General features: G+C 37.8%; 1 protein-coding gene across 1 annotated transcript in view; it reads right to left on the bottom strand.

Moving 5' to 3' along the window:
• The window catches only part of HMCN1 (hemicentin 1), a 431,303-nt gene that overhangs the window by 95,329 nt on the left and 317,667 nt on the right, over positions 1-18,307 (bottom strand). The window contains exons 56-67 of the mRNA XM_066261348.1: positions 17,993-18,180; positions 16,014-16,110; positions 11,559-11,720; positions 10,677-10,790; positions 10,359-10,561; positions 10,004-10,085; positions 9,765-9,896; positions 7,103-7,252; positions 4,101-4,263; positions 1,793-1,917; positions 1,384-1,567; positions 702-799 (exon numbers count right to left, since the gene is read on the bottom strand). Coding sequence (XP_066117445.1) covers positions 702-799; positions 1,384-1,567; positions 1,793-1,917; positions 4,101-4,263; positions 7,103-7,252; positions 9,765-9,896; positions 10,004-10,085; positions 10,359-10,561; positions 10,677-10,790; positions 11,559-11,720; positions 16,014-16,110; positions 17,993-18,180 — 1,698 coding nt within the window. The remainder of the gene's footprint in view (positions 1-701; positions 800-1,383; positions 1,568-1,792; positions 1,918-4,100; positions 4,264-7,102; positions 7,253-9,764; positions 9,897-10,003; positions 10,086-10,358; positions 10,562-10,676; positions 10,791-11,558; positions 11,721-16,013; positions 16,111-17,992; positions 18,181-18,307) is intronic.

The following is an 18,307-nucleotide window of genomic DNA, read 5'->3' as shown; positions in this document are numbered from 1 at the left end:
ATAAAAACATGTGTTAGGTAGGTTAATTATTAATCTTACAAAGTGTGAGAAGTGACACCTCAGCAATGTTTCTTGTAGAACATACAATGTTCCAATGTATTTAAACTTTGGCCATTTTTTAACTTCTTAGGTTTTTCTATTTAATTTATTATAATGCATATTGTAACTGCAGAAGCATACTTTCAACAACTTTATGTGTAATGCACAAAATATATTCTAGAGTAAGTTTTTTATAATCCAACGTAAGTCATTTATCAGCTCTAGTAAATAGTTACTTAACTATTCTGAATGTTCTCAGGATTGACAAACCTGGACCAGAAAACATTAATATTTCAGAAATAAAATGTGAATTCTCTGTACACACACACACACACATCAATTCATATTTTTAATACACTAATAATATTAGAAAACAATATTAACTTTTTATTTCTATACAAAACTGGTCTTATGTCTGGATTGAAATGCTATTTTTAAAATTTTACATGTGATTTAATGCAAAATTCCTGGTTCAAGGCTCATTTTTGACAAACAGGCAGTATGTTCTAATAAAACTTGACCCTTAAAGAGAAAATGCATTCTTCCCTAGTTAGCAAAATCCTATTTTACCAATCTTTTTTTGATAAGGCAATATCTAAATATAAGGCAGTTGCTTAATACCAGACACATGGTAAAGCACTAGGGTTATTTCTGCAACATACCCAGCACTTGAAGACTATAGTGCTTATTATCAACCCCAGCTCTGTTGGAAGCCACACATGTGTACACAGCCACATCAGACACCTGAGCTCGCACGATCCTGAAACACAATTTTACCCAACATTTCATAATTTGATCCCAATCAACACACACAAATAAAATACTTATGATTTAAGCACAGATTACAGAAAGCGACTTATGTTAGGAAATTTAGGTATGAAGATTATAACCATCCATTATAAAATACAGATGCTTTAAAGCAATTTATTCTCCAAAGTTGATTAGAGTTAGCCACTTAAAATATAACACAATTTAACAGGTGGATACTTTTCAAATATACACTAATAAAGAGAATGATATTAATATAGTAGGCATCTTCCTATCATTTTGTCATATAAATTTTTGCTAAGATATTAGTTCTTGAAAATTCATATGTAATAGATAGATTTCTTCTATAAAAGACTTATTTTATACAATTTACTAAAACATGAGCATTTAAATAAGAATAAAAATCCACTGCAATTTTTTGTTATTCTCTGTCTTCTAAAAAGATACTGAAAAAGAAAAAACAATTGTAAAAACTTAGAAAAAAATGTCTTAAACTTTATTTAGATAAGTTAACTCTACAATCAGTGCAACTTTATCTGTCTAGGAAGCAACAAATGACACACAATAAAAGCTGACCTGATAACCTGCCCTCCAGACAGCAACCGGATATGGGAGGAGAGAGGCAGAGGAAGTCCGTTCTTCAGCCAGTTGATCTGTGGTGGAGGTGTCCCTGTGGCTCTGCATTCAATATTTATTGAAGTATCCACTAAAGCCGTTAGTTTCACAGTTTCTTCTTTATTACCCCTAATTGCGGGGGGAACTATGCCATGGAGAAAATGAGAGAGAGAGGCAGATGGGGTGTATGTTACTAGTTCAAATCATCTCAACTACAATTGCCTAAATTTCTGCTTTACAACCCAAGAGAAAATCATAATGACACCATATTTTTAAACTAAATGCTTCAGATACCTGCTGCTGGGCCTTCATTTTCACCGAGAGACTCCTGAAGTAGCATAGTCAAAAGAGGGTGAAATTTCATATTTACCATACACATTTAAGTTAAAAATTCGGTCTTCCTCTCCAGCAGGATTAGTAGCAACACACGTGTATTTCCCCACGTCGGACGGGAGCGCTCCATAAATGATTAATGTGCTGCCATTTGCAGTCACCCTAAAGAAGGGCCATAAAAGAGGCACTGAGATGATGTATGTTGAGCTAAAACCTGGAAGACTCACCCAACTTACTGTGTTCTTTAGAAGAAAAAACACCCCAAAATGCACCCTTCTTTTGCAAATAATGGTTCAAATATTTTTCACTAACTACATAGAAATATGTAAAGTCAGAGCTGGTTAAACAGATGGAGATTTCAGGCAACCAACTAAAATTCTACAGTCCTGGGTCTCGTATATCCACTGCCTCCTTTTGAGAAAAAAGGAAATGAATAAAATCAGATTAGGAATGTCCATATACAAATCATAGGCAAAGATGTATTTTGTTTTGTTTTTTTTTCCCTCACAGATAGAATATTTTATCCTCAGCTGTAAATGTAAGGTCTGATTTAAATTAAAATTATAAAAAATTCTGGTATGAAATGGAAAAAGTGTTACAATGAGAATTTAAAGAAATTATCTATCAAAAAATCTAGGTATACTAAGTAATACTCTTAATGAGAAAAAGTGGATTAATTTATTTAAATTGTGATACCAGCTCAGAATTACCTATATATGGGTATATTTTGCAAAAATTTTTCTGTAAGTTGCTAAAGCTTTTTCTTTTGAACTATGCAATAGTAAATAACAACTATACGGTTAGATGATCAGAGATATCTAAGTTAATTGCTTTATTGACTCTTTTCACAGATCATTAATCAAACAAGTTTTATAAAGAGATTACATTGCTATTTATAGTTACTCCTATAATAGTGATTTTATTAGTTTCTTCCAGTGTCAAAAGTAAACAGCCCATTTCTAACATATGTTATTAAATATGATTATTGAGAATGTTATTTCCTGGGTCTATTGTATATTTTTTCAAGATATGAACTTTAAAATTCCATAAATTTAACCACATTAATGAACAAAAAAGCAAGTGCCATGACCATGGGAAGTAGTAAGTTAGCTTTGGGAAAATTACTTTATTTGATTGATGAATTGTTCTACTTACAAACCTGTACATACTGGGGAGCAGTAAACAAATAACCAGTCTAGTGGATATAAGTACAATACATTTAGGATTATCATGTAAAAGAAGTGATAGATTGGAAATTCCTAGGTACAAGTATTCTCTTATATTAATATAAGATCTTTGGTCTCAACGACTAATACTTGGCTTAAGATATGACTAATATAGGCTGATTTAATAAAAATAATTAAATATTTGTTAACTCTTCAGAAATGTCCACACCAGAGATGTGAAACTTAAAATGTGTCTCTAAAATACTGAGCAACCTAATCTTATAAAGGGAACAAATATCTAAATTTTAATAAAAATAATTTTAAAGAAAACATTTATTTTTCTTTAAACTATGTATATTCAACTCACTAACTAGAAAATACATTCCAAATTGTTAAATTTAAAATGTTCAAAATGATAAAGATTGCAATAATTTAATTAATGCCTACTTATGCACATATAATTCTTAAAGTAATTATAATTTCTCTAGTATTTGTATATAATTGGGCTTTGTGATAATCTAGTAGATATAGAATTCCGCATTGTTCTTACAAAAGTATGTGTTGCTAACAGTAGCAGGAGGCCCCTACAATATTATTAATCAATCTTCATGTGGTTTGTGACACAGGTAACAAGTGTCAGCTGAAAACGGGGCTTAGACAAATCACTGCAAGGAATGAACTAGGTTAGGGTGATATTGTATCTTTTTCAAAAGGAGTCAAGAAATAGGACATGATTGGTGGTTTGGTGATCTCAAGAAATGAAATCATATCTAAGATTACTGAAGAATCTTTTATAAGATAAAATTGGTGTGATGTTAACAGGAGGAACTAATTATTCTATGACATGTAGTTTGGTATAAACATTCTGAGATTAGAGGAATAAAACCAACAACAGTTAACTCACTTTTTTGTAAGAATGAATGAGGAAATTTTACTCCAAGTTGTATAAAGAACACACACACACACACACACACACACACACACACACACACACACACTTTCAAGTGATTCTCCAAGGAGAATTTCCACGTTCAACACTCCAAAATTATTTTTTCTTTGAATACAATGATAGCCAAGTTCAAAGGAGACTGAATTTGGTATTATTTGTGTTAAATGCGAAGCATAGAGCATTGTACAAAACCTTGAAATTAATGATTCAAATATTCTTTTTAAACGTACCGGATTCTTTCAGTTTCACTGCTAGTAGTTACGTGTCTTCCATCTCTGAGCCATAGGATAATTGGTGGGGGAAAGCCATTTGCATTGCAGACCAGCTCAACATTTTCCCCTAGAAGGACACTGACTTCACTTGGTATTTCAGCACCAGCGACACTTGGGGGAACTTCGGAGAAATAAAAATGTCCATTAACAAGGCACGATGATATAAATTCTAACAAATAAAATAGAATCACCGGACAATATGCCATTTTTTATTTTATATTCCTCCTAGATTGTGGTTCTAGATAAAACTGTTATTATCCTCATAAGTTATTTTTAAATGAGGAAGGGGCAAAGCAATTACTTCAATATTCCTGGTATGTTTTTAAGTTGATATAATTATTTAATTATAAGGACTGGTGACAAGTCTACCTCATGGACACACTTCCTGGCTAAATAGAATCACTCTTAGATCAAATTCTCAACAGATAATTTAGAATTCGTACAATGCAGAATAATCTGTTTTATAAAAATTGGCATAAAGATTTAAGTTTTCAAGATCCAAGAGTTTCTGTTCTTTCTTTTTAGCCGTGTTTGGTTTTCACTTTAATGATGAGATAGAGAAATAATGTGTAATAAAAATTTTGACAATGGTGTCAAACAGAAACACATTTGAATTCCTTTTCCATATAATTATAGTGGTCTTCTGGGACAGTCACGTCAGTTCACAAGAGCCAGGTCTGCACGTCTTTCCTATTCAGTGACATCACGTTGGGGACTTGAAATGAGCCATGGTGGAGATATTTACACCATGGAAATTGGCAAACCATTGGCTACAATTCAGGACCTTTATATTTGTAGTGTCAATTATTATTATTTTTTTTTAATTATTTTTTTTTTCTGAAGCTGGAAACGGGGAGAGACAGTCAGACAGACTCCCGCATGCGCCCGACCGGGATCCACCCGGCACGCCCACCATGGGGCGACGCTCTGCCCACCAGGGGGTGATAATCTGCCCATCCTGGGCGTCGCCATGTTGCGACCAGAGCCACTCTAGCACCTGAGGCAGAGGCCACAGAGCCATCCCCAGCGCCCGGGTCATCTTTGCTCCAATGGAGCCTTGGCTGCGGGAGGGGAAGAGAGAGACAGAGAGGAAAGCGCGGCGGAGGGGTGGAGAAGCAAATGGGCGCTTCTCCTGTGTGCCCTGGCCGGGAATCGAACCCGGGTCCTCCGCACGCTAGGCCGACGCTCTACCGCTGAGCCAACCAGCCAGGGCTGTAGTGTCAATTATTTAACATTTACCAGCACACCACTGCATACTCTCTCTAAATCTCAGTTTAGTCACCTAGAAGATGATAATTATACCAAATTTACATAATTGAGGGTAATGAAGAAGTCAAACAATAAGAAATATCCTTTAATGAATTCTAATATATGACAAGCACTACACTAGGACCGATATGCATATATTATTTCTAGTCTTATGACATAATAATGTATGCAAACAGTCTGGTAAAATGTTTGAACACACCACATACTCCTATGATTAACAACTACTATTATTATTGCATTAAACATAACAAAACATGCAATTTCTAACACTGAATCCCTGAGTAGCTCTTTTTCCCTTTGTTTCTGAAATCTCAAAATATTATTAATCCAAGAAACCACTTATGCTCATAAACTTATTTTACTTTTTCTTTAATTTTATTTTTTGCAGTTAGCTTTAGTAGAGCACACAACAGATCAATAACAATGTACATTTTAATTCTTTGAACAGTATGAACATTCATGTACATCCTCATGCCTTCTGACCATCCAGAGTATGATCGTACAAAAATTTTTATTTTAAAAATGTGTAAGGCAACATTTAAAAAAGGCAAATGTATGTTCTTTTTGTTTCCATAAATTGGTTATCAAACAAACATGATTTTAAGTTAATAAAACTGTAACTGTAACTAATTTCATTTTTATGAAAAAAAAAAAGCTCACTCCTGGGGTCAGCCAGCATGAAAAAACTCACAACTCAAAGCGTTATTTTATGATAAATTATTTTCAAAATAACTATATTAACATTGGGAAAAGGAAGCATTTTGACTTAGTTTCAAGTTAGACTTCCATTTCAATTCATTATTGGGAAAAAAGTACTTATTAGAGGTTTACTGAAAATCAGAAGGATACAGGTCTCCTTGTAGTGCTAGTACAATGCTAGAACATAATGGGAATAAGTAAATATTTGTTGAATAAATGAACGCTTGTTACTTTTTATCTCAAAATAGCATAAAATTCATGATTACTTGAAATTTGCCCAGTCCCCTACCTGTAGTTAGAACATAGTGCAGCCTCTTTATGAATTAAATACTACTTAGAAAGAAATAAGAATAGACCTATGGGCTTAGCATCAAAATAAGTTATGCTAGTTTTAAATAAATAATTCAACAATAATTTTGGCAAACATGGAAAACTAAAGACATTCAAATTTCTACTATTCTTTTCTTCCACATATAGGCCAATTTCCATGAGAACAGAATCTACTGGTAAATGCAAGACAGAGAATTGACAATATTTTTTGTTGATCTAAACATATTTGAATCAATTAGAAATGATCTCTTTAATTGTAGACTTATTTTGTACTATGTAAAGAATGTACTAGTTTGACCAGGTGGTGGCACAGTGGATAGAGCATCAGACTGGGATGCGGAGGACCCAGGTTCGATACCCTAAGGTTGCCAGCTTGAGCGCGGGCTCATCTGGTTTGATGATGAGCCAGTGACCTTGGACCCAAGATCACTGGCTCGAGTAAGGGGTTACTCAGTCTGCTGTAGCCCCATGGTCAAGGCACATATGAGAAAGCAATCAATGAACAACTAAGGTGTCGCAATGAAAAACTAATGATAGATGCTTTTCATCTCTCTCCGTTCCTGTCTGTCTGTCCCTATCTATCCCCCTCTCTGACTCTGTCTCTGTCTCTGTTTAAAAAAAAAAAAAGAATGTACTATAGATATTGAAGATAAATCACATACCTTGAATTGAAAGAATGTAATTTTTCTCTGCCTTTCCTTCCATATTTGATGCGATGCATGTATAGTTTCCACTGTCTGAACGCTGAGACCGGGCAATTTGGAGTTTGCTACCTCCAGACAAAATATGAACTTCAAGTGAGTCAGAATTTTCTAGAGGTAGACAAAAAGCAAAACAAAACAAAACATACAAAAGCTTTAATTGTTGATATCTTTTCAATTCAGCACAAAAATGTCTTGCTTCTTGTGATGAATATATTTCTTAATGGGAGGGAGATTAAAGATGGGTGAAAAAGGTGAAAGGGATTAAGAAGTACAAATTGTTAGTTATAAAAATAGTCACTGAAATGTAAAGTACAGGCTAGGGCATATAGTCAATAATATCATAATAACTATGTATAGTGTCAGGCACTTAGATTTACTGGGCTGATCACTTCATAAGGTATATAATTGTCGAACCACTATGTTGCACACCTGAAACTACTGCTCACATAAATTAGGGGATATTTAAAAATGAATATGAAGTGAGAAAAAAAAGAGGCAATTGATTATTTTTATTAAACAAGAACATCAGAAAAGCGAATGACAAGTCAAAAAAAGTTCAATTATGCAAATGAGATGCAAACTCAATTATCATGATTGAGTAGCAAGTAACATATGGGTGGAGGTGAACAGAAGCATGTCAAACTGGACGAGAGTGCCACACATCGACTGTTCAGTAGGGTGTGTGGTCACCTAAGACTGACAAAACACACTGACAGTGATGGGGCATGGACAGGATCAGACTGTCCAGCAGTTCTTTTGGGATCCGCTGCCATTCTTGCGCCAGGGCAACGTCCAGCTCAAAAAGTGTTGTGGGAGGCACTGGATGGTTTGCTAGATGTCTTCCCAGTGCATCCCAAGCATGTTCAATGGGATTCAGTCTGGAGAACGTGAAGGCCAAAGTGTTCAGTTCCTGCCTCCTGAAGCACGTTGTTGATGAGATGCACATGGTGGGGCCTTGTATTATCGTCCATGAAAAGAAAGTTGTTTCCAACTGCTCCAGCATAGGGTAGCACTATAGGATGCAGGGCTTCATCTCGATATCTGACAGCAGACAGCAATCCGTTTCTGATGACGTGGAGGTCGGTATGATCACCAGTGCTGATTCCAGCCCACACCATGATTCCACAGCCACCAAAGGAGTCCCTTTCTCGCATCAAACGTGGATTCTCCTATGTTCCTTGGTCACGCCAGAACAGGACACGATGATTGGCAGGCTGCAGACTTAACTGTGACTCATCAGAGAAGAGGACAGTTGACTACTCATCACAGGTCCAATGATGATGCTCATCAACCCACCTTCTACAGGTTCTACAGTGTTCAGCAGATAATGGAATGCATACCATTGGTCGTCGGGCATGCAGTCCAACACGATGGAGCCAATTTTGTATGATCTGGGTGCATATCCGTTGTCTAGTGGCAGTGAGAAACTGTCTCTGCAGCTCTCTTGCATTGCTGTGCCTGTACCTTCTTGCGAGTAAGGTCAAGTAACGATTATCTCTTGCTGTTGTGGCAGATGAGCAACCCTGCCCTCATCTTCCTTGTACTGTGCTAGTCTGTTGAAAGGGATTCCACATTTGCTAATCAGGCTTTGGGATGTTCCAAGTGCTGTTGCCACTGTCATCTGTGTTTAACCAGCTTTAAGACATTCTATGGCTCTCCAGGCTTTGCATTCAAGCAAATTGTGTTGCAGGGGCATCACAAGGGCTGGGAGATTGTAGGATGTGCACTTTCAAGATCAGAGAATATGTAGATACTCCGGTACTTTTAGCCATTTGTATAGTGCATTTTCACCAATGAAATAAAAGATGATTTTGCATCTCATTTACATAATTGAACAATTTTCTTTGACTAGTCATTTGCTTTTCTGATGTTCTTGTTTAATAAAAAAATCAAATGCTTCTATTTTTATCACTTCATATTCATTTTGATATATCGCCTAATTTTTGTGAGCAGTGTAATATAATATTGTGTCAACTGTGGTTGAAAAATAAATTTTGAATAGTTCTTTCTTTGTTCTTTTATTTTATTTTTATTATTTTTTTAAATATTTTTTTCTGAAGTGAGAAGCGGGGAGGCAGGCAGACAGATTCCTGCATGCGCCCAACCAAGATCCACCCAGCATGCCCACCAAGGGGCAATGATCTGCCCATCTGCGGCATTGCTCCATTGCAACCAGAGCCATTCTAGTGCCTGAGGCAGAGGCCATGGAGCCATCCTCAGCACCCGGACCAACTTTGCTCCAATGGAGCCTTGGCTGTGGGAGGGGAAGAGAGAGATAGAGAAAAAGGAGAGGAAGAAGGGTGAAGAAGCAGATGGGCACTTCTCCTGTGTGCCCTGGCCTGGAATTGAACCCACACACTGGGCTGATGTTCTACCACTGATCCAACCGCCCAGGGCTATACTTTTATTTTAAATGAGAACCTTCTTGAGAAAGGCAAAGAGAAAATTCTCTTTATAAAATAAATAATTTTATGAGTCTATTTTGTAAGTTTATATTTCAGTGCATTAAGCTTTCTCAACTAAACACAACTATGAACATAATGCGAAAAATGTGCTAGTTATATAAATCCCGTGCCTTCCAAGCAAAAGAAAACCACAAAAATATGCACAGCTGTATTACCTATAGGCTTGTGATTCTTCAACCACACGATGGTGGGAGGCGGGATTCCAGTGGCATCGCATGTTAGGGTCACAGGATTGCTGATCGTCTCAATAACCACTTCTTTTTCAGGTCCTTCAATACTGGGTGGCACTGTGAAAAGAGAAGAAAACCATGTGTCCTCATTAAGTTCATTCAGGACACTTTCTTTCATTGGCATATCTGGGGGAAAAAGAGTTGTATTAGAGGCAGATGCTCACCATATACATTGAGGTGGAAATTTTTATCATCCCGTCCTGCTACATTTATAGCTCTACATACATACTGGCCTGTGTCAGATACCTAAAAGAAAAAGATACTATTGTATGTGCTCCATTAAGTTATAGATGACCAACCACACTGCTTGAGTGTAGATTAAATCATCAGTCATCTTTATGCTCCAACGCCCCAGTCCTAATTGCTTTCTGCCGTCCTGCTTTTTTTTAATGAAAATAAGGTCAATGGCATTGACGATGGTATTTGATAGTAAATATCATCTCTCACTGTCGTAAAGGGAATAGGCAACTCTCAGTTCTCTCTTCCACAATCCCACGCAGACAAGAATAAAAGGTGCACCTCAGCTTTCTTGATGTGCAGCATTTGTCCATCTGCTAAAATCTCCACGTGAGTCGATTCTGTGATCATCCGCCCGTTCTTATACCACGTGACAACTGGAGGTGGGACAGCGTTGGACTCGCACTCCAATGACACTGAGGACCCCTCTCTCACATGAACTACAGAAAGAGATTCACTGCCGTGATCTTTAATGCTTGGGGGCACTGAGGGAACGAAACAAGAACAGAAGGATTTTATTTGTCATTAAGATGTGCAGATAGAAAATATTGAATGTCAGTTTAAAAATGAAAGAATTTTACGAGGAGGGTGAAAACAAACCATAAACAGTCAGGGTGACCTTTTTCTTGCTTTCACCAGCTTGGTTCATAGCTATACAAGTGTACTGACCACCGTCAGATTCTTTGGCCCGGATGACCTGCAGTGTCCGGCCACCTGTGGACAAAAATAATGGAGACGGAAGAGCGGTACAGAAGTTTTTCCCATGACTGCCTTATCAATAAGATACATGGCAAAACATTCCGTTACAGTAAAATTTATTTAGGAGCATTTCATATGGAAGATGAAAGAAATCAGTTCTCTTTGATTCTTCCTTTATGACTAATTCTACTTTTTTATAAAAAATAAAATGCATCCATTTTTTTTTCTCTGCAGTAACCAAACATGAATAGAACCATTTGATGCAGACCCCAGCGAGCCAACAGTGATCGTACTGCAGTCAAACATGTTAACAAGCCAGTGTGACCCCAATCAACTCAACAAAAAGAAAAAAAAATATGTTAACAGCTATTTCCTGGGTTTAAATTTCTCACCACGTAGAAGTGTCTGTTTGTCGCTTTATCTATCTGTCTGTCATCAAGGAACTTTAGGGTTGATTAAAAACAACAAGCGAATTTCTCTAATGAAAGCACTATTTATTATTGGCCTATCATCCCCACAGAATTACTAAGCAGTTTTGACCCTAAATTTCATAATTTCTTGAAGTAGACCTTGTTACTGTATATTTTCACTAAAATCTCAATGTCTATACAATCTTATCCTAATGGCCTGAAATAGGGAAATAAAAAAGGGGCACTTAATGTGAACAAATATATAGAACAGGACTAAAGTTTTGAAAGAGACTAAGTTGAAATGCCATTTGTGTTTAAAATAAAGAAAGAAGAGAACGTTTTGCCCACCTTATAAGAGTAATGAGTTCCTTACCAGGCACAATGAGAGCGTTTGTGTTTGGCTTGATAGGCTGTTCATTCTTGAGCCAGCTGAGATCAGGAGGCGGAAAGCCAGAGACTTCACACGTCAAAGAGATGAAGTTGTTCACCACAACAGTGAGATTTTCCGGGTTGGGACCAATGACACTTGGAGGAACTAAAAGGGTAGATGTATTAAAAGTAAAATCTGATGGTATAGTAATGCATACGTATTCCAATACGTACTCTGCTAAGGTACTGTGTTAATGATACTGTTAATTATCTAGCTGTCTTCCCTATTAGAATTCCCTAATGCCTTCATCAAACCTGTGTCCATCAGTCTTGTTTCTCCCAATTGAAAGAAGGTGCCAGCATTTTCAAAGACAGAATTATTCTGCATTTTATTGGAAAACGTACTTGGTAATTCCAAAGGTGGTTTTGTTAATGTACAAAGAAAGACCTAATAGTGCTTATTATTAAGTTAGTTTGAATATTCTTGTTTTTAATATTATATCCTTATTTAAAATTTTTACTTTCCTGCATATACAATAGCATTTATAGAGTAGAAATTTTAATTTTAGGGGGTACTTATTCATAAATTGTACAGGTTATTTCAACAATGTAAATCAACAACTTTCAAGATGAGCAGAATAAGATTAGTAATGCATTGAGTTCTCCTACAGCCTTATGTGCTGGGCCCCATTTTTAGCCTCATATTACAGCTGAGGAAGGGGGACAGAGAGAGGTTAGCATCCTGCCTAAAACTTCACAGCAAGTGACTGGTTTGTTAGCTTAGCAGTCTGGCTCTGGAGCCCTCCTTCTTAGCCAGTCCTGTACTGCCCAGCAATTATAGTTGTGAGCACTCAAGCAGAAGGGTAAGGTGACAGTAGGGAACTAACCTAGTCTGGGGATCAGGAGGAAGAAGTGACATTTAGGAAGATTCTTGAGACAAAGATGATGTGTTATGGAACTGTGCACCTAAAACCGGTTTAATTTTGTAAACTAGTGTCACCCCAATGCATTCAATAAAAATGAAAAAAGAGAGAAGATGCTTGAAATGTGACCAGGAATAAGCTAAGTGGAAGACAGGAAATGGGTATGTCTTCCTGAGAGAAGGCGCAACATACAGTAGCTCCCTTTATCTGCAGGGCAGATGTTCCCAGATCCCCAATGGATGCCTGAAACCAAGGATGGTATTGAACCATATATACCATTTTTTAAATTTTTTTTTGTATTTTTCTGAAGCTGGAAACGGGGAGAGACAGTCAGACAGACTCCCGCATGCGCCCGACCGGGATCCACCCGGCACGCCTACCAGGGGCGACGCTCTGCCCACCAGGGGGCGATGCTCTGCCCCTCCGGGGCGTCGCTCTGCCGCGACCAGAGCCACTCTAGCGCCTGGGGTAGAGGCCAAGGAGCCATCCCCAGCACCTGGGCCATCTTTGCTCCAATGGAGCCTTGGCTGCGGGAGGGGAAGAGAGAGACAGAGAGGAAGGAGGGGGAGTGGTGGAGAAGCAGATGGGCGCTTCTCCTATGTGCTCTGGCCGGGAATAGAACCTGGGTCCCCCGCACGCCAGGCCGACGCTCTACCACTGAGCCAACTGGCCAGGGCATATACCATTTTTAAAATCTTTTCACTCATAGTAAACACTTACGGCTTCTCTTTGACATATATGAATTGCCAGCATCACTATTTTTGCACTTTGCAGATGTTAGGAAGTAAAATGAGTTATTGAACACAAGCATTATGATATTGTGACAGTCGGTCTAATAACAAGACAGCTACTTAGGGACGACAGGGTGGGTAAAACCTATGCTGTGAGTGCACTGGACAAAGGGATGACTGGCATCCTGGGCAGGACAGAGTGGGATGACAGCACGAGATTTCACTGTACTGCTCAGAATGGAGCGTAATTTAAAACTTATGCATTGCTTGTTTCTCAAATTTTCCATTTACTATTTTGGAGTAAAAGACATGTGAGAGGACCCCAGGCAGCACACAGGTCCCAGTTCAAGCTGGTACCTATGCATTTATAATGACATCACTGTGCCTGAGTCTAAGAGTTCCTCCAGTCATGATTGGCCACCTAGGGGTATGTGCATTGCAGATGTGGAACTTCGTGAGAGGTAACACAGAAAAGTGGCTAAGTATAAAATCTCTGGAATCAGACTGAGTTAGAAACATGGTCCTGCATTTGCAAGCTGTGCAACTTTGGGCATGCCCCTCAACCTCCCTGAGCCTCAGCTTTTCCATCTTTAAAAGGGGTGTATAATGGTACCAGTCACCCGGTGTTCCTGAGATAATTTAGGCAATAATACACACAAAACACCTGCCAGCACCTGGTAGGTATAAGCAGTCAACATGTTGCGTTGGGACATGCAGGGCTGAGCTTTTACGTTACTGCACAGGAGCGATGAGACATGGGCTAAAGTATCTCTGGAACGCTGCCCATGAGAGTTAGGTTGGATATGAAGCAGTGTGAAGACACAGGCTTGGAAACTGGGAGGTTGTCAGTGTGAAGGTCACAGTCCAAAGAAAGCAGCACTGCTGTTGTGGGAGATAACACTTGGTGATTTAAATTATTTCTCCCCCAAATGAATCTGCCAGTATTATGTAGGGTTTGTGACTGCAACTGGCAGTTCCAGATGCCGTGAACTGGTGAGAGAGGAACTACTCTCCTGACTCCTGTCCTTGATGGCAAACACTAGTGGCTGCTGCTCCTCCAGTCACACAAGGCTCCCTCTCACGTGTCTCTGCTGTGCATTAAGAAGAGGCAAACAACATAAACAAAATATAGTGAAGGAACAACAAATATTTATTTAGCACCTATTGCAACTATAAACATCATTCTAAGTTTAGGGAGATCAACACATATAAGAAATGACCACTGGCCTATAGCCTTTATAATAAAGTTAAGGGATAGAAGCGAGGATCTAGATCAGTGGTAGTCAACCTGGTCCCTACTGCCCACTAGTGGGCGTTCCAGCTTTCATGGTGGGTGGTAGCGGAGCAACCAAAGTATAAATAAAAAGATAGATTTAACTATAGTACGTTGTTTTATAAAGATTTATTCTGCCAAACTTAGCAAAAATCTGACGTAAAATACTTAGTAATTATTATATGCTTTAACTTGCTGTAACTCTGCTTTATAAATTTTATACTTAGTAGTTACTTCCCTACTTTATAAATCACCATGACTGTGGAACCAGTGGGCGGTTAAAAAATTTTACTACTAACAGAGATACAAAAGTGGGCGGTAGGTATAAAAAGGTTGACTACACCTGCCCTAGACATAAAAAGACACCATAAGACATATGTAACTGCTTTAATTGGGGACGTGGGTATTTATAAGGTGCTCTTGATCGCATCGTGGAGGAAAAGTTAATCCTGCCATGGCGAATCAGAAAAAGTAATAGTTTTATTGTTTATATTCATTCTGTTGTACTTTACAGATTACAATGGTTATTGTTGTTTAATTAAATCATTCTTCCTGGGAATTCACAACATATTTGTTTCTGTTTGGTCAGATTTAGTCATTTAAAGAACCTTGAAAATATTTATAAAGCATCTCCTGTGTGTTTCTCACTGTGCTACATATGGGGAATGCAAAGATGAAAGTGTTTCAAATATGCGTTACCCAGCAGACATTGCGGGACAGCAGTGGTCCCCCCGCGTCACACCAGCAATGACTAGCTGTGATACCAAATCAATCCATTCAGGGCTGAAATACTTCATGAAGTTTCAAATCTCAGCTATTCCCAAAACCAGCTGGAATTATATATATATATATATATCATGCATGTAAAAGAAATCTTTTATGATGATTAGTCACTGTTTCCAACTAAATATCCTGAAAGCAGCTACACATCACAAAAACAAAACCACTCTTTTGTGGAAGACAACTGCTGTTTTACCAAAAAAAAAAAAAGTTATGTATAAAGTGACTAGCATATATTGAAAACGGAAATTTTGATGAATGACTTAGGTGTGCTGGTGGTTTTCAGAATCATTTCACTTCTCAGAGTGACTTCTTCTTTTCCAAGGAGTATATGAGATTCTAGGATGTAACTCAACATGAATTCTACCCTTGACGAAAGAACCTGATTTCAATCAGGACTTGTAAATAAAATTTTTATAAGTAAAAGTTCAAACTTCACCAAAATGTGTAATTTTGGGCATTTCAAATTTTGATTATTTTTTTAACTTTAGAATACAAAGGAGTCTCTGCTTTCTCTTGAGGGACTGAAATGGTACAAAAACAGGCTCTTCAGAAGATTTGTACTTTGTACTTTATGAATCCCACTACCTGCTGGTGGGCAGAAAGGGTGGAGACTGTGTGAATTTAGGCTCTCCACATTGTTCCAAGTTAAAAGTAATAATAATAATAATAAAAGCCTACATAACCTAAACCCCAGTTTCCCTGCTTTCTCAAGAGCACGCTAACGAATATTTGGGGAACTGAGCTCTTACCGTGAACGTTGAGGTTAAAATACTTTTTGGCACTTCCGGCCGTGTTCTCGGCAACACACACATATCGGCCAATGTCTGTGATTTGAGAATTTAGAATCTAAGGGAAACATGAAGAAATTGCAACTGAAAAACTTTGTATAAAGCCACTTGTCATAATTCTGAGAATAAGTAATAGGTATCCTTTCTAGTTCATACCCAATGAACATAAGAAATAAATTTATACATAATAGCATTGGTGCTGGCTTGTATTAATCAGGTCAGTCAAGTGAATATTTACTTATAAAGATTTCCAATCAGAAAAGGCAATTTTATATGTCCTTGTGGTATACTGATGACAACAAGTGTCCCCAAGTATTCTCCCACTTCCCTAGCCACACCCCTGACAATGTGACTTTGAAGCTCCTCTCATCATGAGGTGGAGTAAAGATGTAAACTTTGCATTCTCCTTGTGTCTGGCCTTGACCCATAGAATGTGATGGAAGTGACAATGTGCCCTTTTAACCCTGGGCCTGAAAAGGCACTGTCACTTTTTTTCGCTCCTTTGGAACCCTGCCACCACAATGTGAGGAAGCCAGGACTAACCTGCTCGAGGGTACAAGGTCACATGGGGAAGAATCAGCCCCATTATTGCAGCTGAGGCCCCAGATATTTGAAAAAGCCCAGCCAAGATCAGCAGAGCTGTTATCTCAGCCACAGCATGCAGACACCGGGTAAGTCCAGCTGACACCAGAAGAATCCCCCAGCCAGCCAGAAGACTTGTGTGCTAGACAAATGTTTATAGCTTTGAGTCGTTGTTTTGGAGTGCTTTGTTTTACACAGCAATGGTGAGCTAATATAGCACTTTTAGGTTATTTTATTGAACAGAAAGTTCTATCCATCTATATATCTTTTGGCCCTAGACAGAGAAACATTTAAGTATTTTGGTAGAGGTTGTATGATCATCAAATAGAAATCATCAGGATGTTTACAAGATACTTTGAGAATTCAAAATTATTTACAGGCAGTGAACCTGACTCATTTTTTTTTAAATAAAGAACTCCATGAGATATATATTAGATGTACTGATAGTTATATGTAGATTCTTGGGCCTACAGAATATCATTTATATGTTCAAAACATAACTTAATAAATCGTAAAATAACAAAAGAATTTGTTATTTCTCTAAGTGCCTAACTTTCTTTTAAGATATTTGAAAAAAATATATAGACATTAGTAAACAACAATTCAGGATATTTATGTGGTTTCCATTATTATTATATTGTTATAATTTCTTTGCTAATAGAATGAATTTTAATCTATAGGGAATCTTACATCACCTAGAATTTTACCATCAGACGCAACGGAAAGGATTGTAATAGTTTGCTTATATGTGGTTTTTATCACAAAGACTATATTGCATTAAACTTGGTATGTGTATGTGTGTTGAATGCATAGACAATTTCTAGAACAATTCTAGCAAAACTGTTAATAATGGCCACCTCTCATAATGGGAATAAAATGAGGATAAAGAATTTTATTTTATATCTTTTTTTTTTTTTTTTTTTTTTACAGAGACAGAGAGAAGGACAGACAGGCAGGAACGGAGAGAGATGAGAAGCATCAATCATCAGTTTTTCGTTGCAACACCTTAGTTGTTCATTGATTGCTTTCTCATATGTGCCTTGACCGTGGGCCTTCAGCAGACCGAGTAACCCCTTGCTCAAGCCAGCAACCTTGGGTCCATGCTGGTGAGCTTTTTGCTCAAAACAGATGAGCCCACGCTCAAACTGGCGACCTTGGGGTCTCGAACCTGGGTCCTCCGCATCCCAGTCCAATGCTCTATCCACTGCACCACCGCCCGGTCAGGCTATATCCTTTTTATGTTTAGTTATTTTTACAAATATACTTCTAAATAATGAAAGTTATTTTTAAAAGTCTTAGAGCCAATTATAAAATACAAAGTCAAACAGCCCTTTTAAAATCAGATGTTTTATTTTTACCTGCAGAATTCTTCCGTTTGATAGAAAATTAAGATGCTCATCTTCCAGCAGGGGCTGCCCATCCTTCTGCCAGGAGTTCCTGGGCACAGGGCTGCCGCTGGACAAACACTCCATCAGCACGCTCTTGCTCACCAGCACGGTGACCTCCTCGGGGAGGTCGCTGTTTGCTCCCTTGATAACCGGTGGCACTAGTAAGTGATCACAACAGAAAGTCAGTAAAAAGACACAAGGCCTTTCCCAAATTATTCTACCATTTTATGACAATATAAAAAATTGTGGGATAACAGAGGAGTAAAACTTGAAGAAGAACCCATG

This window comes from Saccopteryx bilineata, chromosome 2 (assembly GCF_036850765.1).
Source record: "Saccopteryx bilineata isolate mSacBil1 chromosome 2, mSacBil1_pri_phased_curated, whole genome shotgun sequence".
Lineage (NCBI taxonomy): Eukaryota > Metazoa > Chordata > Mammalia > Chiroptera > Emballonuridae > Saccopteryx > Saccopteryx bilineata.
The sequence above is the reverse complement of the archived record's forward strand: the minus strand, read 5'-3'. Positions and strand labels throughout refer to the sequence as shown.